Source organism: Neophocaena asiaeorientalis, unplaced genomic scaffold, assembly GCF_003031525.2.
Source record: "Neophocaena asiaeorientalis asiaeorientalis breed wild unplaced genomic scaffold, Neophocaena_asiaeorientalis_V1.1 scaffold57, whole genome shotgun sequence".
Classification (NCBI taxonomy): Eukaryota; Metazoa; Chordata; class Mammalia; order Artiodactyla; family Phocoenidae; genus Neophocaena; species Neophocaena asiaeorientalis.
In genome coordinates, this window is record NW_020172731.1 from 176,813 (window position 1) to 202,852 (window position 26,040).

General features: G+C 37.7%; 1 protein-coding gene across 1 annotated transcript in view; it reads right to left on the minus strand.

Moving 5' to 3' along the window:
- Positions 1-1,773: 1,773 nt before the first annotated feature.
- The window catches only part of PLCXD3 (phosphatidylinositol specific phospholipase C X domain containing 3), a 163,613-nt gene continuing 139,346 nt past the window's right edge, over positions 1,774-26,040 (minus strand). The window contains exon 3 of the mRNA XM_024740366.1: positions 1,774-2,739. Within this exon, the coding sequence (XP_024596134.1) occupies positions 2,586-2,739 (154 nt within the window). The 3' untranslated portion in view covers positions 1,774-2,585. The remainder of the gene's footprint in view (positions 2,740-26,040) is intronic.

Genomic DNA, 26,040 nt, shown 5'->3' on the forward strand with positions numbered 1-26,040 from the left:
ACATCCACATGGACACCAAACATTGGCTTGGAAGTATCTTTTGTCAAACAAGGACTCTATGTGCATATCATTAATAGCAATTAAAAGCTTTCTCTAACTCAGAAACCGCACAATTAATCTAATGCTTCAGCATGTTTGTTTTTTTCCAGCACCCAAATGACAGATATGACAAAGGTAATTCTAAGCAAACATAAGAAAGCATCTAAGCTCAAGAAAACACAACATAGTTACCTCTATATTTTATTCATTTTTCATTTGTATTGAATATGTTGAAAGATCTGTTTTCTCATATATTTATAAGTTAAATCCTTGTGTCATTGCAAGTGTGCTTGGCTAAAGATCCTCCTGAGGGATGAATAATGAATAGTCAGAGAAAACCTCCCCAAAAAACAACTTCACAGGACATAAATTTCAATAAGCTATAGTCCTTTAGAAAGGATTCATATTCAATTGCATATAAAGAGCAGGTGAGAGAGATAGAAAGACAATAAAACTGCAAGGGGAGGGAAAGCAGAAAGAAAATTATATTTGTAGATAATTAATACCGATTTTTACAAAAATATTTGAACATGATCAGCTACTCTACTTTCAAAAATCTCATCAACTCTTTTTCATACATTGTTAAGGGTTTTGGTCCTAAAATTAAATTATTTAGTATTACCTAAGTTTTCACTTGAAAAGAAGAATTTCACTGTGTCTGTCCATGACTGTGTGTGTTTGTGTGTATTTGTGTCTGTCTGCCTGCACAAGAGTGGGTATATATTGATATATTTTGTCTGTTGAGACATATACACACAATTGGAATGGAGATCATATCTGTTGTGTGTATATGCATGCTACTTGGTCAACCACACACACCTGCACACTTCTCATAAATGTTCTCTTCAGTATAAACAATTTTTCTTCCTTCCCCACAGCTGCTAATAAGCACTATTTTCTCATAGTGAGTATTTATAATCTTTTAATCAACTCTTGAATATTTATAATTTTGATGTATGTAACCTTGGAATTAAATCCCTTACCTAGGACTCAGAGATTAAACCACATGTCATACATCTAAATTAACTGAAAACTGAGAGCATGCTTTTATTTCTCTATGGCCCCATTTTACATGGACTGTGTTTTCCCAGGAAACTATTGAGGTGAGATTATTTCTAAACATGGAGATAAAACAATTCAGAATCGTACATATTCAGCAAATTTTATAGAGTTTTATAAATGCCTCACAATATTCCTGTGAGGCATATTGGTAAGGGCTATCATGCTCTTTAAAGATTGTTTAGAGCTGTCAAGTATCACAAAGACACCAAGGCAGAAGCAGTGCTCAAAGTTGCATTACCATTTTTCTTCCTCATACACCTGGACTGTCAAATGGTGGATGGCAGAAACTTTCTGTGAAACTTGGGCCTCTGCCTCAAACTTGACCCTGGGGTGGGACACAGAAGTGATTTTCAATAAGTCTGCCCAAATCACATGTATTTAAGAATCTCCTAAAAATGTTTCACTGATCCTTGAGAGTTCACGGTCATAGTTTCAAAAACATTGCTCTAATTCACTCTGCCACCCTTCCATTTTCCTCAACTTCAAGTAAAAAAACTCAGATTGAACCTTCTCAGAATATATTCCTCAAAATCTGGGATTTAGAATGACATATTTGGAAATCTCAATTTGTTAGGAAAGCTTGCTCAATCTTTCATTTCTTTCTTTTCTTCTTTTTATTTTTTCAGTCAAGATAATTGTTAGAAGAACTTTGATAAGATTTATTTTCAGAGCTTTCTGATTTTAACAACACTTGTCATAATTTTTCATTTACTGAGCATTTGTAGGACAATATTAGTTAAGAGATTTCTGAATTAAAATGATATCCATCTCTTCCCCCACCCCCATTTTTCACTATGGAGTTGGCACTAATAGTTCTTCCACAAAAGTTTTTACTCTATATTTATAGCTGCCTTAAATAGAAATACTGTGAAACACTATTGTTTTTATATAACACAAAAATTACTGATTATGCCCACCAATATTACTTATGCAGGGAAACAGATTTGATGCATATTGTTTATGACCCAAAGTTAGTGAGATTGCAGACTACAGAATATTATACCAGGTCCCACAAAACAAGTACATTTCAGCACAACAATGTATTGATAATACACGTTATGTTGGGCATTTAATTATTTTTAAGTCCCATACAACAGCTGATTAAAAAGAGCGAGCTAGAGAGGGAGCAGAAAGGTTCATCTAGAGGATACACAGTGTAGGAGCCCTAGGTTGACATCAGAAACACAATCAAGTAAACACTCATAAGTTACAAAAACTAATTCTGAGAAACGAAATGTACTAGTTTTTTTTTTATTCCTAACACGAGAAGTAGGTTTTGATCATCAAATGGGAAATGAAATATTTATAGTAATGTAGAGTATGATAATAATCACTGAAGAAATGGTTTCCCCCTTTTCCCACCCACTTTCAGCCCTTATTCCCTCAGAGACTCAGTGGAATAGGAAGATCAGGGTGTTTATAGATAATATGCCTAATACAGTGAGTTTTCTCTATCTTATTCACTGGCACTCCAAATGGTACTATCAAGTGTTGGCTTCCCCTTCATCAAAGACGTAGTTGAGCTTTATGACAGTGCTGATGAAATCACCAAGTTCTACGAAATCGGCAGTGACAATATTGATGCCGCTCTCTCCTGGCTTCTGCGTGCGGACCCACTGCATCATGGCAGGAAGAGCTCTGAGAGAGGAAAGAAAAAAGAGAAGTCACAGAAGGAAAGATATTGTTTTTCGAGCTCACGATTCCCAGGACTTCCTTTAGTTTTTTAACTTATTAAAACAAATGCCCCAATTACAGACACAGAATGGAGAAAAAAGCTAAATGGACAATGGCAAATTCTTAACCTCTGAAGTGACTCTGCAGGAGAAATACAGCCATCTCTGGAATCCACGAGGGATTGGTTCCAGGAATCCCCACAGATACCAAAGTCTGTGGATGCTCAAGTGTCTTATATAAAATGAAGTAGTAAAGTCATCCTTTCTCATCCACGGTTTCTGCATCCGTGAATTCAACCAACCCGGGATCAATTTTATGGATATGGAACCCTAGGATATGGAAGGATGGCTGTAGTCACTACCTTGGTCCACATTGGACTCCATCTTTGGAGATCTCAGATGCCCTGAGAATTTATAGAGAAGCTTCTCCACTAAGGAAACAACATTCTTGCACTCATATTCTAGTTTGGTATAATGTGATTGCAAACCCTGCAAAGCTATGGGGTAGTGAGGTCAGAGATGCATACATGCACTTAGCAAACATTTATTATGAACCCACTGTTTTCAGCAAATATGCTGGATATTGTAAATAGATTTAAGGGCAAAACTCCCTGCATTTGACAAGTGCATGGTTTGGTGGTAGGCAGGTGGACAAGGAAGAAAATTTTAATACTGTATAGCACAATCAATGCTCATCCTTTAAACATATTTACTGATCACCTCTTCTGTTCCAGACACCCTTGAAGGCGCTTGGAAAACTTGAGTGAACAAAGCAGATACAAATATCCACCTGTGTGGAGCTTACAGTCTAATAAGGAAAGACAAACGATGACTAATAATCATAAATTAATTATATCATTTGATAGGAAGGAATAAGTGCTATTAAAATGCAGCAAAAAAGGAGGATTTGGAGTGCATAGATAGAGAGGTGTGGAGCAGATCGCAACTTAAAATAGGTGCTTATGCAGGTCCATTGACAAGAGGACATTTGTGCGAGGGTTTGAAGGAGACAAGGGAGTTGTCATGTAGAAAGCTTGGGAAAGCGTTTCAGTTCCTGCCATGGCCCTGAAATGGTAGCATGCCTAAATGTGGCAAAAGAAAGAAGAAAGTATTAAAAGATGAAGTTAGAGAAATAATAAGGAAAGGGAGACAGATGCTGTAGAGCACTGTAGGCTATTATAAGGGTTTTGAGGTTTACTCTGAGCGAAATGGGGCGTCTTTGGAGGATCTTGAGCAGAAGAGTGTTATGATCTGACTTAATTATAAAAGATGATTCATTACCATGACAGCATAGTGGAGAGTCACCTAGCCTAGCTTGCCAAGTCAGGAAAAACTTTTCAGAAGAGCGCTCCCTGAATGTTGAGGGATTAGGAAGATTTAGCTGGGTAAATGTGGGAACAGGGTGATGCAGTGCATTTTCAGACAGAAGAAATAGCATTCCTTCATTCATTGACAGGAATAGGGCGTGCTTAGGAGTAGGGTGTGCAGACAGATCCAGGAGATGTTAGGAAAGATGCAATATCCTATGACAGCATATTGAAGAGAAACCACTATGACCTAAGGGAGTGGGAAGGGAGGTCGACATGAAAAAGGGATAAATGAACTGAGGTCTGAGAGATGGTAGTGCAATAACAATGAAAGAGTGAGGAAATACATGTGGACATTAATTTCCTGGATGAGATGGAGGGAGAGAGAGAAGTGAGTGGGTAGAGAGACAATGATGAAATTAAGAATCTCAGAGAAGTTACAAAATTTAAGGAAGTCTTAAAAATGTTGGAGAAATAAGAAGGAACCGGATGATAGAGGGCTTTCAGAAATGTAGACCAACTGAAAGCTGTTAACCAGGGAAATAATATGCTTAGACTTGTGATTCAGACAGAGTGGTCTGCCTTCATTGTGAACAAATGAATGGAAGAAAGCAAGACTGGGATCAGGGCTAACAATTAAGGAGCTGTGGAAGGAAGCCAGACCAGAGATAATGGTAGCTTACATCTCAGTGGAAACAATAGATATATTTGAAAGGAACTGAGGAGATAAAACGACAGCATTTGACTGGTGTGGGGTTGGATGTAGATGGAGAGGGAGAAAGAAGCCATGAATGATGCCTAGATTTCTAGCGGTATTCTGGCAGGTGAGCATCATTCGCTAATCTTGGAAAGACAGCGCTGAAGGCTTTCCAGTGGATGTGCTAAGGTCAATCTGAGACATGTTGACTTTGAGGTGACCTTGGGACATATGACTTGAGATCTTAATTCACAGTTAAGTACAGTTCTGATATTCAGGACACAGAGCTGGTCAAGAGTCATCACATAGAAAGAATAGTTAGAGCTATGAGAGTGGATAAAATGACCTGGGAAGATAGTATAAAGAAGGATGAGAAGAGAAAATTTGAAAATCAACAACATGGGCAGAAAAGTTGATTCAATTAAAAAAAGAGAGAAGTAGGCATAGAAGTAAGATGAAAATTAGGAGCATGTAGTGTCATGAAAATAAAGGAGAAAAGAAATCCATGCTTCTTTTGGTTTGTGAGGTTGAAGCATAGGATGTAATATGTGTGTCTTTCTCCAGACCTCAGAAAGTGTATCTAGTCAAACTTGACCCATCCAGGCAAAACTGAATCAACTGCCTTGGACTACATTCATCCTGTGGGTAATACCTTAAAAATTCAGATCCACATTTTTCAGCATACAGATAGAGGAGGATACAAGTGCTTCTAAAAGAGCATAACATTGATTTAAAAGGTCCATTACCAAAATAAATAAATAAATAAATAAATATATAAATAAAAGGTCCATTGCCTTCAGAAAATAGACTGGCAGGTGGAGAAATTTGGTCTTCACAACAACAGCTTCAGAAGAGAATTCTATCTTGAAATGAAAAATCTGGATCCCTAGAGCACAGGCTCAGTGTATTCAAGTTCGTTAGAAAGACAGATGCCGTGGCAATGTGTGTGCAGCCACTTGGGTTTGAATTCAATTACTTTCTCTTCTGCACTTGCTAGGGCAGATGGTTATATCTCTGTTGTGAATATAGTATCACCTTGGCATTTTAGAAAAAGCAGACACTCTTTGGAAAAAGTATCAGAACGAGTGCATTTCCTGGGAAGAATAGTTCTCTAGCAGATATACTCACTTTGAGACGTGAGAGGTGGGGTAGAGAAGCGTGATGCTGATGTATTAAGTTTAACCAAGTAGCTGGCTTACCAGATCCCTAGGGTACTACGTTTTGGGAGGCTCCTGAGCAACAGAACCCCCATTTTAGAACCATGACCATCACAGAAAGAGATACTCAGATGCCCACTACTGCTCTAAGACTGAAATTCCTGGGCCTGTATTTAGAACAACTAGTCGTTATCCCCATGGAGCTATGTTAGGAGAATATGAGTGCCCTTCTCTGTTTCTCTATAAAATAGATTGCTTTGAGGATTGATGAAATATCATCTTGGAATAGCTTTTAGGCCTCAGGTGAAATAGGAGGTTTACATTTAAATGCTGTTTCTCTGAGTCATGGGAATATTTCTCTTTTTCTGTTCAGATATAGTTTTGTAAAGTCAGTATGATACCAAAGACAAAACAAGCAATAACACCAAGTTGAATATGAAATACTCAGACAGACTTAAGTAGAATTATGTTAAACAAAAAGACTCAGTATACTGGATTAAAACTAGCAAATGGGGCTTCCCTGGTGGCGCAGTGGTTGAGAGTCCGCCTGCCAATGCAGGGGACACGGGTTCGTGCGCCGGTCTGGGAAGATCCCACATGCTGCGGAGCGGCTGGGCCCGTGAGCCATGGCCGCTAAGCCTGCGCGTCCGGAGCCTGTGCTCCACAACGGGAGAGGCCACAACAGTGAGAGGCCCGCGTACCGCAAAAAAAAAAAAACTAGCAAATGCTACTGAAGTTATGATGATTATTTAGAGTGGCATTTCTTAAACTTTTAAAATTATTTCCCCCTTATGGAGCCTTTTAAAATATTTTTTCCCTCCTCACCCTCCTTCTCAATAAAATTTTAATACCACAGATAGACTCTAAATATGTTTATAAGTTGTTTGTATATACCTGTGCTTTTTACGTAAAAAGAGTAAATTTGCCCTCCTGAGAATCAATTTTTATATTAGGTAATTAGAGTAAATAGAAAAGCGTACTCTGGTGGTAATAAAATATTGTCTCAGTGTAATAATTTTCATGGTATAAGACAAACTCGTTAACAAAGACCTACTGTATAGCACAGGGAGCTCTACTCAATATTCTGTAATGACCTATATGGGAAAAGACTCTAAAATTGAGTGGATATATGTACACGTATAACTGAATCACTTTTCTGTAGACCTGAAACTAGCACAACATTGTTAATCAACCATACTCCAATATAAATTTTTTTTAATTTTTAAAAAATTAAAAAGAAAAACTGGTTTAACTTTAATTTAAAAAAATCACTCATTCAACAAAGATATACTATATCTGTGGAAGACAGCATTCTAGGTGTCGTTCCCTAGAGCCATTTTGGGGTTCAGACCTTCCTCACCTCTCTCCAAGAAACATTGCCACAGCCCTGCCACCAAACTGTTTTTTCGTGCCTTTTCTACACTACAGTCACAGCACTCTTTCTCTCAACCAAATGCATTATTCTTCTACACGAACACTGCAAAGTCTTCTGTCACCTACAAGATGCATAGGCTCTTGATCAGTATATATGAGTCCCTCCATCCTCCGTCATGCATCCACCACACTCACCTCTCTTCGGCTGCATTTGTTGCTACTTCCTACATGCTCATTTTTTCTCTAGTAATACTGAAATGCTTATGTTTTCTCCCAAACATACCCTGTGGTTTCATGCCTCTTTTTTTTTTTTTTTTCAGGGCTTCTCTCTATATGAAATACCATTCTTTCTTTCAGTACCCTTCTTGGTCTAATTTCTGCTTGCCCTTCAAGACTTGGCCCAGGCAGCATCTCCATCCCTCAAGTCCAAATCTGGGTGAAGAACTCTTTTCTTGATGCTTTATCTCCATAAGCACAGTTCTGTAACTACACACTGCACATGGCATTCAGATTTTCGACTTCCATGCCTATTTCTATCAGCACCTGCACACTTTTCAAAAAACAAAAATCATATCATAGTCATCAAAATATCCCCTGTACTTGCCACAATCCCTGGGACCCAAAAGGAAAATAGCACATTTATTGAACTCAAATGTTACCTAGAAATCCTGGTCTCAGCTGTCTCAAAGTCTAACAAGTAAAATGGATGTGAACCAACCATGACAATACAATATGGCACAACAGACATGGGCATAGGCTTCTATGGGAGCATGTAGGTAAAATAATTTATTTCACTTGGGAGAAATTATGGAGAAATTTAAGGAGCATGTCACAAAATAGGTGACATATGAGCTTGGTCAAGACTTTTTAGATGAAGAAGAAGAAAGCATTTCAAGAAAAGGGAATAGCACATCCAATAGAATATGGGCTGTATAGTAGATCTCCAGAACTTATCTCTCATAACAGAAACTTTGTACACGTTAATCATCACCTCCCCATCTCTCCCTCTCTCCAGCACCTGTGAACACCATTCTATTCTCTGCTTCTATGAGTTTGACTGTTTTTGATTACACATATAACTGAGATCACATAGTATTTGTATTTCTCTGTCTGGCTTATTTCACTTAGCATAATGCCCTCCTAACAAAACTGTACTGTATACTAAGATTTGCTAAGAGGGTAGATCCTATGTTAAGTGCTCTTACCACACACACACATAAAAAAAAAATAAAGGGGTCAGGAGAAAAGTTTGGGAGGTGATGGATATATTTATAGCCTTGATGGTGATGGTTTCATGGGTATGTACCTATCTCCAAACTCATTGAGTTGTATACATTAAAAATGTACAGCATTTTATATGTCAGACCTCAATAAAGTATTTTTTTAAAAAAAGCATATGGGCATGAAAGAGAGGACATGATTAGGAAAGACAAGGTGACCAGAGAGTAGGCGCCATGGAGGTGTGGGGCCACTAGGGGGACTGACTGGAATAGGGGAGGAACAGGAATGTGTTGGGCCAGATGGTTAACGCCTCCTTTGACAACCTGTGAAGTCAGAGCTTCCCTTTATATGCACTTAGGTTTGCTGTTGATTTCGTCTAAAGAAGAGTTCTTTGATTTTCCCATGCAATGAAGAATCTAATATTAATTCCATACAAAGTCTATCATCTAATGGCACTGAAACTTGTATTCTCTTCACTTATAAATAAAGAGCTTAGGAAGTTCCCTTTGGAAGTTCTCAGATTGCTACGAGATCCTAAAAAGCCCTCATTTGCTCATTCATTCATTTTTTCATATTAGTTCCACCTTTATAACCAAAAAGTTGCTAGCAGAAATTTGAAGAGCATTCACTAATATTATGAAGGAAAATATTTTAGTGAAATTATGTAGTCTGAAGAGATTACTAAATTCTCTTTGAATTTGTATATTAATATTTTAGTATCTATTTATGGAGTAGTCTCCTTTGGTCTCCTATAGTCACATAGAAAGGTGTGACTAAATAGGTACTGCAATGTTGTCTTTTAAATGCCCCTCTTTTTCTTAATCTTTCATTTTCATTAGATGCTGGATTTACAGTGTGGATTTAGACTGTTTATTCGCAAGACCTCACTGACTACCAGGAGAATCATTTCAAGATAAAGAAAAATTTAAATAAAATCCTAGCACTAGTGTCAAATCTGGAGCCAGACTGTTTCTGCTCAAGTCTCAGCACCGGCATTAATTATGAGCAAGTTAGTTAACACTCTAAGCCTCGGTTTTATCATCTATTACATTAGCATATTAATGAGGATTAAAGTGCTTAGATGAGTGCCTGGCTCTCTGTGAGTGGTAATGTATTGAATATCCACTGAGTGACAGCCCAGGCAATGCCCTGCTCCAGAGTCTCAAAGAAGGAAGGCAGCAGGGAATTCTGAGGGCAACACCCAGCTATAATACAGTTGTGATGTAAAAATGAGCCTGCGGGATTTCTTTCCAACCTTCACAATTTCCTATCAATGATAGAAAGTGGGTGGGGGGGATGTCCTTGTGTATAAGGGCAAGACTGGCAATGAAGCTTTAGGGAAGTATCCTTGGAAGGGATTTTTTGGGGGGGGCACATAATTGGGGCAAACGTCCAAATATGCTTTTCCCATCATAGATTCTAACTTAAGTTAGCAAAAGAGCAGGTCCAGAACCAAAATTTGGTACGTGAAACCTCAGAGCCCTTCTCCAGAATATGGAGCTCTCCTGAGGAAAGGCATCTTCAAACAGTTTGCAGGCTTCTTAGAGAAGAAACAGGCAAGTCTACAGGAATCAGAAAACCTTCCTCCAAGGAAGCAACAGGAGAGCAGCGATGTGGGAGCCAGGTCTTCTGATGTTCTAGCTTTGAGAAACGATTTTGAAGAGATTTAAAGGAAAAGATTTAGGAATTGGAAGTGCTGAGTTCAGTAACCCTCAGTGTGCTGACCCTGACTTATTAATTCATGTCAGGATGCTCATTCTGACATGCTTCAGGATGCTTCAATCACCCCTCACTGCTTTTAGCATAAAGATAAAAATTCTTAACTGGTCTATAGGCTCTGAACAGCAGCTACTAGCTGCTCCTCCAGTTTCATCTCTGGTCCCTCTCTCCCTCACTGAATTCTAGCCACATCCACAGTCTTACTCATCTTGACCAGCCTTATTTTCCTCAGGGAACATTGTAAGGGCTGTTGTTTGTTCGCTGTTTTTTTTTTTTTTTCTTCACCAAGAATACCTCATCTTCCCTGCCCCTTCACTTGACCAACTCACTCACTTTTCTTTCAGGTGATAGTTTAAATGTCACTTCTTCAAAACACTAGTCGGAATTGTAATTATATTTACATGCTTGATCAACACCTGCCCCCTATCTAGACAGCAGTGGCTTTGAGGACAAAGACTGTTTTCTCATTGTTGGAGCCCAAAGGCTCAGCATAGCACTTGGCATAGACTGAGTACTCAATAAATTTGTATTGAATAAATAGATTTTATTTTTAGAAACAAAAGGTTGAGTTTTAGAATAAAAGTGCAGGCAGTAACATAATTCATGGAAAGACTGCTCAGTTTTCCTCACCGTGGCTATTGCCACAGATTTTAGTTTGTGAATTCACTGCTATTTTGCTGAACAAAAGTCTTTTAAAAATTAACTTGAAGGATTTTAACTTTTCTGTACTTGGCAGGTCTTACTGGCAAATTTCCAAATTGAACAGTCAATTTGCAAAATGAATTTTCCTGCATTACACGTAAAGTGTCCTGAGAGTCTGTGTTAATAATGATAATAGTAGTCATCATCTCTCTAAGAATAAAGTTTATTAGCATTAAACTTAATTAAACAGATTTCTTTATTTACTATCAATTTATTGTTAATTATAATTACCTATCATTTAATTAGAATTAAATTTATTAGGAACCCATGTCAAATTCATATTCAAGTGTGTGTGTATACCTAATACTTTTATTAAAAATTCATTTTATATATGCTACTTCTCTAAATTCTCTAAACTGTTGTATTTTGTGGTTATGAATGAACAATGTGGATAATAAAACACTTGAATCTTTCAGTGAACTTTATTTGAATATATTTAATTTTCAATGAAATGTTTCTTTTGTTGAACGAAATAGAATCTTTAAATTAAATTAATTTTTACAGAACTCTCTGATGCCCTTGGAAATAAAGATTACAATGAAGTGTCAGAGCCTTGTTACTGCCTTTCTTAAACCCAGCCTCTCCTGAGAAATGGAGGCTTCACTGGTCTGCAAAATTTAAAATAATGATCACAGGTCTTTCTTCCCTTGGGCAACTGAGCCACTCAGGACCAACTAATTCAACTCAAGTCTGACATATTTAAAATGTGATTTCCTGTCAATCTAGCCATTTCTGAAGGCTTAGAAATTTCACTTGAAAATGTAAAGGAGAGAAAGATGAAACAAAAAGAAACTCTTTCCCAAAAGGTTGGCATTTCATGCACTGAATCATACAGTGATTGATAAAAGGCAGGGCCTTTGCATCTGTAGTTTTAAACCCCAGAAAGGGCTTCAGAATAACTTCAGGTAGACAGATGGATGTATCACAGAGATTGTAACTTGCATGAAGACAAGGCTTAGCATTTTTTGCTAAACCTGTTTCTGTTTAGAAAGGAGCATATCTGATTTATGCCTGATAAAAATAACTCATTTTTGGAAAAAAAACCTTTTTCCCCTGAGATTGCACTCAGAGAAAGAATGAAGTCATGTGAATGATCTGCAAAACAAATGCCCTAAAATCAACTCTAGAGATTTTAGAGGACTTGAGCTTTCTTGAATAAGAGACTAAAGTCCTCCCAAGTCTTCCTAGGACAAGCACTATGTACTTTCAGAACTAAATCCCCACAACTATTTAGGTGTAAAACAGAAAATAATGAAAGTTACAACTAAACATATAGCTGGTTTGAATTTTTCCCTCTGTGGCCATGAAAGGAAGAAATCCCCCTCTCCTTAACCTTCCCAGATTCTCTGCTCAAATCAAGTTCAAACTCCATCTGCAGCTTGATAAAGACATCTGTTCAATGCATATTTATAAAGCACCTCTTATGTGCTGCATATTATTCTGTGTGCTGAGGACGCCAGGGTGCTCAGAAAGAGACCCAACCCTTGCCCTCTTGGTCTATACCTTCTAGTTGGGGAGAGAGAGAGATTTATTAAAAACAAACAACAAGCACCATTTATTGAAGAGGCTGTCTTTTCTCCATTGTATATTCTTGCCTCCTTTATCAAAGATAAGGTGACCATAGGTGCATGGGTTTATTTCTGGGCTTTCTATCCTGTTCCATTGATCTATATTTCTGTTTTTGTACCAGTACCATACTGTCTTGATTACTGTAGCTTTGTAGTATAGTCTGAATTCAAGGAGTCTGATTCCTCCAGCTCCGTTTTTCTTTCTCAAGATTGCTTTGGCTATTCAGGGTCTTTTGTGTTTCCATACAAATACCCTGAGAAAACCATAATTCAAAAAGAGTCATGTACCACAATGTTCATTGTAGTACTATTTACAATAGCCAGGACATGGAAGCAACCTAAGTGTCCATTGACAGATGTATGGATAAAGAAGACATGGCACAGTATGCAATGGAATATTACTCAGCCATAAAAAGAAACAAAATTGAGTTATTTGTAGTGAGGTGGATGGACTTAGAGTCTGTCATACAGAGTGAATTAAGTCAGAAAGAGAAAAACAAATATCGTATGCTAACACATATATATGGGATCTAAAAAAAAATGGTTCTGAAGAACGTAGGGGCAGGACAGGAATAAAGATGCAGACATAGAGAATGGACTTGAGGACACAGGGAGGGGGAAGGGTAAGCTGGGACAAAGTGAGAGAGTGGGATTGACATATATACACTACCAAATATAAAATAGATAGCTAGTGGGAAGCAGCCACATAGCACAGGGAGATCAGTTCAGTGCTTTGTGACCACCTAGCGAGGTGGGATAGGGAGGGTCGGGGGGAGACGCAAGAGGGAGAGGATATGGGGACATATGTATATATATAGTTGATTCATTTTGTTATAAAGCAGAAACTAACACACCATTGTAAAGCAATTATACTCCAATAAAGATGTTAGAAAAAAAATAAAGACTATGTAAAGTAAAAACAAAAACATGAACAAACAAAAACTATCAAGTCAACTGGATTGGTGTTGAGAGAAATTTCAGTTCTGGTCCTGACTATAGTAATGTCTTTTATTGTGTTTTATAATCTTGCATAAATTATATTAACCCTGTGAGTCCCAATTTTTCCTATTTGGAAAATTAGGTGTGACAACACTTGGGGTAGACACCCCCACACAAGGTGATGATCTCTATGTGGGTACTATTCAGATGTAAGGTCGGGGTTGTTCATAACACCTCGGCCACAGCCATAAGGGCTGACATGCTCCGGGGGCCACAAGATAAGGACACAAGAGCCACTGTCACACCAGGAATATCGGGGGACTGACTGACCCTCGCCTTCACCCTAACTATCCTAGCCGCCTTCAGTTTTCAAAGGGACAGATTCCAAGTTCTCAAGAAGACATGGGAACAATCCCACCTCCCTCTCATGCCTGGAAGTTTGTTAGTTTAGTTTAGCTTTGTGTTTGTTTGACAAAAAGTAATGCAGTCAAATCAAAGCAAAAGACCCCATCTGTTTCCTTTGATGATGGCAAAAGTAGCCCTTTTTATTGTGGCAAGGAAGAAAACCGTCAAAAATCCATTTTCAATTAAAATAAGATCAAATAAACTGCAAGAAGAATGGTGTTTAGAGTTCATAAAATGTGCTGTGTCCTCAGGCCCATCACTCCCTTCAGCCCCTGTTTCAGAATAAGCCATAAACCCTGCCAGGAGACAGAATATGAGCACAGCCAGCCCTCGATGGGGCCTCCGCACTATTCTGTCTGCTGATTTTCTAAGGGAGAGAAGGAAGAAAGAAAGCTTCGTACATTCTAAACAAAGAGACACTTCAGTGTATTAATAAGATTTAGACTGCCAATGAGGCAGACAGTGGGCTTTCTTTCAAGGGTAGAGTCTCAATATAATGAACACATCTGTGTGGGATCAAGTGTTCTCACCTCACAGTCTCTTCCTCAGTACCAAATAGCCGCTCACTCAGAACAAATGCTCCGGGAATCTGGGGACTCAAAGCTCAGAAGCAATTTACTTTACTCAAAGCATACGGTTTCTATTTGCTGGCACCTGCCTGTCCTTTCTCCTCTTTGGAAAGATTTCCATTTGCAGAGAAAGAGCTGCTGCTCACCTGTACAGAAAAGAAGTTTTAACATTTCTGGTTTTGCCTGGAACAAACATGTCAAGGACTATCTAGGTTTATCCCTTCACTCTCAATTGTTCCTGACTTGGGGATCCTGGATCTCGGGATAGCAGAGGTAATAATGTTGAAAGTCACAAAAGAAATCAGTCACCCATGAACTGTGGTCACACAGCTTAACTGAAATGCTGCTCTTCTTAACAATGGGCAGAATCATTTTATCAGTTCATGTTTAGTATTGACCATCTGTTGCTTATTTGAAATTCTAGTGGAAATCTGCATGCTTTTAATTTTAACAATGGAGAGATAAATTATTACCTATAAAATATACATGTATTAAGAGAAGATGGTCTCTGAGGAAAAATGGTGTAAGAGATTCTTTGTTTAAACTGAATTATAGTTTCTGTACAATATTATACAAGTTACAGGTGTATAATAAAGCGATGCACAGTTTTTAAAGCTTATGCTATACTTATAGTTATTATAAAATATTTGTTGCATTCCCTGTGTTGTACTATATATCCTTGTACTTATTTTATACACAGTAGTTTGTACCTCTTACTCCCCTACCCCTATATTTCCCCTCTCCCCTTACCTCTCCCCACTGGCAACCACTAGTTTGTTCTCTATATCTGTGAATCTGCTTCTTTTTTGTTTTATTCACTAGTTTGTCGAATTTTTTAGGTTCCACATGTAAATGAAATCATACAGTATTTGTCTTTCTCTGTCTGACTTATCTCACTTAGCACAATACCCTCCAAGTCTATCCATGTTGTTGCAAGTGGCAAAAATTTCATTCTTTTTTATGGCTTAGTAGTATTCCACTGTGTATATACCACATCTTCTTTATCCATCCATCTGTAGAGATTCTTGATGGTGAAATCCTGGGAACTATTTGTCCCCATCATGTTCATATATTCTCTCTCACTTTCAATAGATTTTATTGAGTACTAATCATGTAGCAATTGTTGGGGTAGGTACAGGGATGAGTCAGACATGGCCCTTGCCTTAATTATAGGACTAATTCTGGAAATACTTGAATTGTTAGAAATTGTTTAATTGCTCTGAATAGAGTTGCATGAAAACATTTGACAGTGATGTCCATGAAGCCTCTTTTGGCCTCATGAACTAGCTGCTGGCCTCTTTCTTGGCACACATTCCAATTCCAAATGGAAATATTCCATGGAATCTTATATATTTATGAGGCTAAATAAAGACTACTCTCTAAGTACTCATAAGTTAAGTGAGTATTTATTGAGTTTTAATGGACTGCCTACAATTGATACAGGGGCACTAGAAAGAATAAGAGCTTTAGAATTAGAGCCCTATTTGAGTTATTAGTAATGTGTGACTTTGGGGAAGGTTGTTTTTCACTGTAAAATGGGGATAATAATGATATGTAAATCCTAGGGTTTTTGCAAGACTAAAACAAAACAATACAAGATGGATAGGTGGTGTAACATAGAGTTTAAGAAAGAGGACTTTGCAGCGGACTGAGTTCAAATCCTGGCACTCTCACTAATACTCATGTAACTTTAGGCAAGTCACTTAAACTTTTCTAGCTTCAGTTTCCTCACTTGTGAAAGAGAATAAAAAGAGTGAATTAATGTGGAGATTAAATGAAAAAGCATGCATAAAATTTTAACATAATACTTGAGTGGTGATAACTCAATAAATGATAGCTGTTACTCCATTCTTAGTGTTCATGCTTGAAGTGCCTAGTACATAGTAGACAGTAAATAAATGTTAGCTACCTTCATTTTTCCTACTTTCAGATTACTTGAAGGCAAGTAACTCTATGAAAAAGTTACTCTCTATATTGATGTGTAGTGCCTGCTGTGAAGAGCTGACCAGATTTTCCCTTCCAGATTGAGAGCACTCATCTCAATGAGTGCTAGGAATGTTGTTGGCTGTCAGCTGTCAGCTGAGTCTCTGTCTGAGAATTGCCCTCAGCTAAAGAGTTAGTCACACCACTCAAGGTCACACACCCTCTCTGGGGACAACCTGCATCCAATGACTGATCTTTGGGAAGGAGTGTATACAGGCACTTGCCTCGAGGTGGGATAACTCGGAAGGTTCATCCCAGCTCCAGAGCTTCCTATAGGCTTGGCTAAGACCTTTGTTGTGACTGCATCACAGCCAACTCCTGTTCCTGTCACTCTCCCATAGGCATGGGTCCCAAGTGAACTCTGGAATAAAACTGCCCACAAATCTCAGAGCCTTAGAGTCTATTTCTTGGGAAACCCAACCTACAAGTGTTCAATTTAGATGGCAAGAAATTCTGTGATCAATGGACTTTCACCCAAGTAGGAATCAAGGGTAGCCTTTGGTAACCTTAATGAGATAGAGAAATTAAAACTACATTTCCATTTCTTAAATGCAAACGGGGTAGGTCCTATGGTGGTTTGAGGGTTGTTTTTCAAGAGGGAGAGTGGGAGAAGATCACCTGAGAAAAACCTCCTTTATGCTTACTGCTGTGCACTATGCAGAATCATGTGGGTACCTCCACTTACTCTTGGTAGAAAGGCTACCAAGTCTAGACTACTTAGAAATAGTGACCACATAGTCTTACACTGGTCATCTGTTAGGATTTCCCTCTGGACACCATTATGCTATGAATAATGTATCAGAAGCTCAGAACATCTAAACCTACTTCTAAAGGAAACAATTGTCATGGCCACTCTGATGGGAGACTTTTCCAGTCCAAATTGCCCAGCAGAAGCTGGGGGTGGGGTGGTGGTGGCGAGGTGGTATTTATTCCATCATCACAGCCTTTTCTGTGTAGTACTTTGTGCAACTCCATGTCCCTGACATGGTCTTTCAAAGCTAAATGTTGTTATAGCGTCCATTTCAGATGTTCAATTGTTTTAAAAAGTCAAATTCAGAGATTTCCCATTCCTTAGAGAAAATGTTAACATGCAGAATGAATACAAACAGAATTTAATTTGATCATAATTTCCCAGGTGCTAATGTGTCTGTGTGTCTCTGGGCCCCTGCAATCATGCATAATTATCAGGGGGTGATTTCTTTGGCCTTTTCCCCTTTAATCAGTGACAACTGCAGCTGCAAAGGGCAGAGAAACATGTCATTTGTTCTGCAAGAGAATAAGATTCATTATGCTGTTAATTCTATAATTTCCTCCTGACAATGGTCTTACAAAGTCAGAGTGTTTTAATAGTACCGAAAGAGTGCAAAATTTTAAGTCAGTTAATATGAGAAGAGTGCTTTCCGTTGTGTTCTCTGTTGGTTATATTTTTGGGAAATCGTGTTACCTGACACTTTAAGAATATTCCACTTTAGCATTCTTTGACAACGTGGAAAATTCCTAGGAACTTAAAAACGTACAATAAATATTGCCAAACCATATTGGTGCCATATATGTGTCTTATTTGCTAATGCATCCTCCCTCTTCCTTGTATATTTCCTCCTTGCCACATTTAGAAAAGCACCAGAGGCTATCAGGTTTGAAAATGTCTCTAAGATGTTTATAATCTGAGACCATATTCTCTAAAAAATGTTACCTAAACAGAGTTCCATGTTACAATGTTTCATGAGCTATTGAAAGAGATTCCTAAAACAAATAAATATTCCTTTGAATATTGGTTGAATAAATTTAGGTAATAGTGAAGCCTCTTTGATGTTCACAATACACATAATAGCATATTAAGCATACTGTCATATTAGGGACATTGAGATAAGTCAAGAACTTATTCCCCTGTCCTCAAACTGGTGTTTTCCAAACTTATTTGACCCAAGAATAGTCCCAAAGCTATTAACGCATGGGCATGCACACACAAATACATCTTTTAAATTGCTTCCTACAAACAACCAACAGACATCTAGTGGACCTCATGTTCTACAGAACACTGTTCCGGAATTATTGCTGGAAAGCATCTTTTTCAGACTCAACTCTGTCATATGTTTCAAGGACTGAAAATTCTCACAGCCTCCTGAGTCAGACCCTCCCATCTGAAGACTGCTTCCACTGTTAGAAGGTTCTTAGGTTCCCCCAGAACAAGTTTGCTCCTCTTCAACATGATATTCCTTTAAATATTTGGAAATGATTGGAATTCTCCTACCCCACCATCTGTACCTGCCCTTCTCCATCTTAAACATCCCATTTGGAACATTTTTATTGTCCTTGCCACTCCCTTCTGAACACTCCACTTTGTGTATATTCCCTACAAAAGAGTTACCTTTGGAAAATCATGCAATTTTCTAACTTAGGTATAGAGTATAATAGAGTATCTCCACCCTCATTCTGGGTACTATGCTTCTCTTATTATGGCCAAAGATTCTGACTATTTCTCTATTCATGTTTCCCAGCCATTCCATTGCCATCTTTTCCTTGGAATTCTTTAACAGCTTCTTCTGAAGGAAGGAGGAAGGTATTAGGTGGTACCAATGGAGGGGAAGCAGCTCTCCTTCTAGAAGCGTCAACACTAGCTTGTTACCTTACACATTCTTCTTCCTCTTGAGTTCAGGGAATCTCCTCTCTGTCACCAAAAAAGGTACCAAGGATGCAGGAGGCGAGGTCCCACCAGAAATTTTTTTTTTTTTTTCTTTTCACCAGAAATTTAAGAAGAGCCTTCAAGAGTGATCTGAGGCTAGATAGTTGCTGGAGACTAAGAAGCAGCAGCAGATGAGAAATATGGAAGTTTGGTTCCTCTAGGAAGTAGCCCCAGCTGGCAGCAGCAACGGTATTGTCAGGGGATGTTAAACATCCAGGTGAGTCTCCACTGGGTTGTTTTAGAGTAAAGATAGAAATGAATACAGAGAAATCTAATTTTTTTCAAAACTTGGAATCATATATGCATGTGAATAGTTGGCCATGTAAATTATCTGCCTGCCTGATTGAGTCTGCACTTAGTGACTACAGAAGCAGGGTTTGGCAAAGTGACATGATGACAATAATGCTGCCCTTCCTCGGGGCTGGTGCTCACTGTAGTTTTAATTAAGTCATTAATTAACTAGCTATTGATTCTAAGAGTCATTGAGCATATAATGTGCCCTATGAAGGAGAAGCATTATTTGCAACTGTGTCTGGTTATGTTTTAGGGCAGTGTTTGAAAATGTGGTCCTAAAAAGACACTTGCTACCCTTTTTTTTCTTAATTAAAATCTCCCTCACATTCATCTAGAATGCAATAAAAATGACTCCTAGAAAGGTGAAATAAAATGCTCCCTCATGGCAGACCCTATCCAGTCCTGGATTATCTCAGGGGAGGTTTGCAGGGATAGGTCTTTAAAAGTTGTTATAGGATTTATTCTGGCTGGAATAGAAGAAAAATCACTGGCCATAAAGAAGGTCAGAGAAGCCTTCAGGTGGGCACATGAAGACCTGTTGAAAATTCAGAAAAGAGGCTCTGGTGTGTGTGTGTGTGTGTGTGTGTGTGTGTGTGTGTGTGTGTGTGTGTGTGTGTGTGTGTGTGCGTTTTCTGGGATCTCAATTAACTTCCAAAATTCTATAGAGTCACACCTACAATTGCATTAACTGCATGTTTTTATATAGATGCTGCTCTCTTGACATCTGTTAGCAGTACCTCTGTGAGATATTAAGAAGCAGTCTCATTCAGGGAACACGATGGCCAGCAGGCACCACAGTCAGCCTTACATCAGGGTATTTGCCTACAACTGAATTTTGAAATTGACTGCACACAGTGTCCTGAAAACAGAGAACATGATCTTATAAAACAATTTAATTAAATAACTAATATACTAAAATATCAAAATTACCCTAGAGGCAACAAAACATATGATATATAATTGATATTATATATCAGTTACCTGAAAGTCATAAAATAATGTGAATGCCAAGTGTTCTCAGTTTCTCTGTTCTAGACTAGAAGTACAATGATAAAAGAAATGCCATGTATTCTTTTTCACTCTAGACTGGAAGCTTTTCTTTCAAACAGCTTGAGTCCAAATTTGAAAAGGAACCCACAAAGGGAAGTCGGTGGAGAACTAGATGGCAGCCCCTGTGATGGGCACTGTCTCTGACGGCTGTATGGGCCAGTTTCTCAACAGCTTTACGAGGGAGAGGCAAGGACACAGTAGAATCTTCTCCCAAGGTGTAAAATTCTCTCTGATAGGGAACTGTTTCAGAGGGTCAGCACTATTTTCAAGAGAAAAAAATTAATGAATACTTTTCAACTAAAAGCTCAAGTCAGCAGGAAAGAACCTAAAGTATGTTGCTTCTAATTTTATTAGGAACTCATGTCCCACTGGAAGTCATTAAGTAGAAATCAGTTGAAAATATCTTCAAATGTGTGGCTTTTGAAGCTACTAATAATAGAATATATTTTATAACAGGTTTTATTGCTGGTATTCAGTTCTATTTTAGGGGATGAAAAGGGTCTGATATTTAAAAAACAAATAGAAACCTTTGATAATATCCTACTGAAGTACGACATTTCACATAAATGTAAAAGATGCTGCTCCTAAAATACTTTCCATTTTTGAATGACACTCATTACTATTTCCATAATGGTCCATAATGATGATTTACTTTTCTCAGCTACATTATGTTATTATATCTAGTAGAACTGAGTGGAAAAGAAAATCAGTAAGATTGACTTGAGAATTGTGAATCTTTGATTCTAAACCTGATTCTACTACTAAGGGCTACCCATGGAAGACAACAGCATCAATTTCACATCTCTAAACTGCTACATCAGTGTCCACACGGACATCATTCTTCCTGACTGTGAAAAAGTCATTCTTGAAACCAAGACTGCAACCCTACTTAAACCATGTGTGCAAGTCACTGACCCTCTCCGTGCAATATACGGAATGGAAATATATCACTCCAACGCAGGGGTATTGGAAAGCTCAGATATAATTATGACTGTGAACACCCTTGAAAATTGCAACATACCTTACAAGTTTAAGTTGTTCCAATTAAATGAATTACGTGGAATTGTGTAAACTGAAAATCCTCGTGCCCTCATCTGAACTTTTCACTTGTAAAAGGGTTGGATTGCCATTGGGTTTTCCATGTTTATTCATCCAACCTGCCTTGGCTATACATCATTCTTTTTACCTTATTAGAGGTCATAAAGAGTGGTGGAAAATAGTCAAGGTCGTGGCATAAAGTGAGTTTCTATCACTCTGTATTTTTACATTTCTTGGAGTCTTCCCCATGTTGCTAATCTCAAATGACTTGAATCTAAAACAAAGTTGGAGTCATCTAGTACTATGTACCTATAGGTTATAAACTGAAATTCCAGCTTGCTGCTTTGGGACCAAACAACTCAACTGGGTGGCAAAGGAGCACATTTTTAGTCATGTTTTCTTGCTCAAGATAGTCCACAGCTCCTCTCAATTGGAGTTTCTACCATCCACAAGAAGGTTTTCTTCCAATTGTAATTAATGAGACTTGATTATGGGGCTGAGGTCTCCTGTCTTCTCATCTATCTACTCAAGAATAAATCTAGGTAGCCTGGAAGAGATCTGTCCATTTTGTAAATGAGTACAGCAGCAAGCAGATGTGATTTTGAGGTCACCATCCCTTACAGGGTAATCCATATATGCCCCAGTTGATCAAGCCATGGTAACATCAGCTTGAGCAGAGTATTTCACTTTAGGATCATTCTGGCTAATGATGCCATAGTTTTCTATTTGCTCCTGTTAAACCAAATACTACTGCCCTCCAGGTACTGTGCTAGGCAATGGAGGCACTGCTCCAGGTGTTGAAGAGTGAGCTCAGAAGAGTATGTGAAGATGAGACCTTAAAGCTTCTAGTTTAAACCAAACACTAGAACATCAACTCAGGAAATGGCCCCAGTTTCACCATCTGTGCAGTAGTTAGACATTACTAACTCTGTCCACCAAACTCCTTAATGACGGTACAAAAAGTTTGGTAAAAGATTTGGTAAAACTCAAAGAGTTTGAGCCAAAATGCAGCTTGATGATTTAAGACGAAGGTTCACAAACTATATTTTATTGAACATACAAAATAAAATGTCCAGAATGCTTTGCAAATTTAATGTCACTATTCTATTATCAACTTCAGCATCTCATTCTTGTCTCTGTTTAATATATCAACAGTCACCAGCAACTGTGATAGGAAAAATTTCAAAACAGAAGCAAAACACCCTAGTGCAGCAAAAATGTAAAACAACAGGAAAGAAGGAGCTGATTCAGTCCAAAATTCACATATATAAGATCTTGTAATCTACTTAGTTATTTCAATAAGCTGATATCCTTGCTTCAAATACAGAAAATATGAGCAATGGTGTTTCCCCCTTTTGGCGTTTTCTGCATTTTACCTAAGAAGGATAACATCTGGACAAAGCTAAGAATAGTGGTGAATGACTGGGTGGGTCCAAAAGTCGTCATGTCCTTAGAACTGAACATTTGACAGCTTCAAAGGCCTATACTTATCTGAATGTGAGTATAGAGTGAAAATGGATATTCTTTTCATTAGAAACACGTAAAATTTTAATGGTAACTCATTACCATCAACACGCTGTGCTATCAAAGCTGCTTCAACTTCACACACGCTGTCGGATCCTTAGAGTTAAACCAGGTGGCTCTATCTTTTTCTGCCCTGGGTCCTTCATATACTGAGCTTCCAAGGGTATGGTACGTGGAGACTACTCAATACACCACAATGATATAGGGAAATTGGACTAAAGGTATTAAAAACATGTTCTTTCCTTCGAACAGAGGGACTATCTTTTATTATGCAATCTGAAGACTATGTTTATTTGAAATCTATTGCTTTGCTTCAAAAATCTTTTATATAAACAGAAAAAAAATCCAAAGCCAAAACAAAATATCTCCAAGTATCCAAATGAATATTTTGAAAATGAATTACCATTAGGCAAAGGAAAATTAACTTTGTTTATATACAAAGTGCCTTCCTTTTGGCTAAAATAAATGGTCAATTCAGTTCCAAAGTCAAAATATCTAACCCCAGTAGGTGGTTCTATGTTGGACTACCGCAAAAATCACTAAACTCAGTGTGTAGCTACAGCCTGACAATTGGATTGACATAATTTAAGACCATAACACATGTCTAGACTGAGTATATTTTTATTCACAATGAAAATCCAATATGCTTAAACCTGGAGAAAATAATGACTTCAGCTAATAGTGTATTCTGACATTTTTCTGATCTTAATGAAAATGTTTTTCAAGGTCAAGTCACAGTCATATTAAAGCATTTTTCCCTAAAGCCCAAGCTTATATATGTTATACACAAGGCAAACATTTTAATTGTGTTATTTACTTGCTTGAGCTGAACTGCATGATTCTTTTGTTTGAAAAATTCTTTCTTACACCTCAGGCATCTATTTCAATTTCAGATGAGTAACAAAAAACTGTATTGCTTTTTTACTATCTTGTATTTGTTCTGAGTTTTAAATGGCATCTGTGGTTCTCCATTTGCCATAGAACATTATCTTGGAGTGAAGAAATAATCTTTCTAAATTGATACTTTGAATTAATGGGCATGTTGAAAAGGAATGATTTCAGATGGACTTCTAAAACATGAATAATAAATTGGTCATAAAGGGCAAGAATTCAGCTGGCATTAAGAATCATCTCCATGAACACAGAATAGAAGAAGGCAAAAGGTAGTCTGTCCAATAGCTTATTGACATATTTGACCGAAAGAATAAGTGCCAAGTCAACCATCCAGAAGTGCAACTTATTTTTAGAAAGGGTAAATTAAATCTGAAATTAAGATTTCAGATTGCTTCAGCTCTTATTCAAGAAAAAGTAGGACTTTTTATATTTGTCAGTTACTTTTTCCACAAAAAAATGAAAATTTAAACTCCAAATGACCAAATCATCAATTGAAGAAATATTTGAATCTAAAATGAAAAATCTATTTCCACTTTGTCACTTAAAATATTTTTGTTTTAAGTTTTATACTCAGCATACCTCTCATTCATTTTCTCTTATGACTTAATTTTAACTCATCAGTTTACCTAGAAATTATTTTAGATGAAAAATGTATAAATGTAACTGATGCCCATGACTCACATCAATTAACAGTAAATCATTAATGTAAAGGAAATTACTATTGATTCCTAAGAATTAAAATTCCTAAGTTCCTGTTGGAAAATTTTCAGCTTAAGATTGCAACCTATGTTAGATACCATTTAGGAAAAGCTTCCTAATTCATTCAGAGTAAAGCATGTGTTAAAAATCACAATTTTAGGGCTTCCCTGGTGGCGCAGTGGTTGAGAGTCCGCTGCCGATGCAGGGAACACGAGTTTGTGCCCCAGTCCGGGAAGATCCCACATGCCGCGGAGCGGCTGGGCCCGTGAGCCATGGCCACTGAGCCTGCGCGTCCGGAGCCTGTGCTACAACAGCGGGAGAGGCCACAACAGTGAGAGGCCCACGTACCGCAAAAAAAAAAAAACTCATAGTTTTATTTTACTTCACATAATTGAAAATTATATTTGTATTGCATTAAACTAATATATTTATCCATTCATTCATTTACTTACATATGTATTGCCTACCTACTCTGGGCTCCAGGGACTGGGTAATTAATGGTGAAAAAAATAAATTCATTCTCTACTCTCACATAACTCACAATTTAGTGGTGTGTGTGTGTGTGTGTGTGTGTGTGTGTGTGTGCAGGCATTAACCATAAAAATAAGGATGTAATTACAAACTGTGGTAAGAGATATGTAAGGAGGTTTAAATGGCTCTATAAGTGCATATAACAGGGTGACTTTGACCCAGTCAGGGTAGTCAGGATACTGACTTGGATATTTTTTTTTTCAAAGTCCAAATAGTAATTGATGAAGTAAGTCAACATTTGATTTGCCTCAAAATGAAATTGTCTCTGCAGACATGGCTTTTCTTTGAGAGTCTCCAAATTATGTCTTGGCTAAATTTAACCAGACAAGACAAAAGAACTTGAGAGCAAAAGTGTAGCTCAGAGAGCATGTAGTCCAACCCTCTTATTGGATAGATGTGGAAATTATGCGTGAGGAAGAGTGAGTAGCTTGCTTTGCATTGTTTCCACTCAGTGGTAGAGATGAAATTAGAACCCCATTATGCTAAAATCCTGTCCAGAGTGAATCCCTCTCATCTGTACCACTCTACGTCTGGTTCATCTAATGTTATCTAATGTACTAAGGCAATAACTGGAATAGCAATGTGGTAAGAAAGCCAAGAAAATGAGAATATTCATGAAGGAACAATTGTTTTCTGAACACAACCTATCACTCAGCTCAAGCCACTGCTGAAAGAAAAATATAGCTATGCATACAACCAGATATCTTGTAAGTTTCCAATTACTTATCATGTTTAATCCTTTTCCCTAAATTATTTGTGTGTGTGTGTGTGTGTGCATGTATATTTTCAGGTTTAGAGCCACTAACTTTAATAGATTTTTACTCTTTTGCTCAAATCAAAACTGAAATTAATTCAAGCTCAATCTTATATTTCATTTTTCCTGTATACTTATTTGACTTTATCCAAATGGAT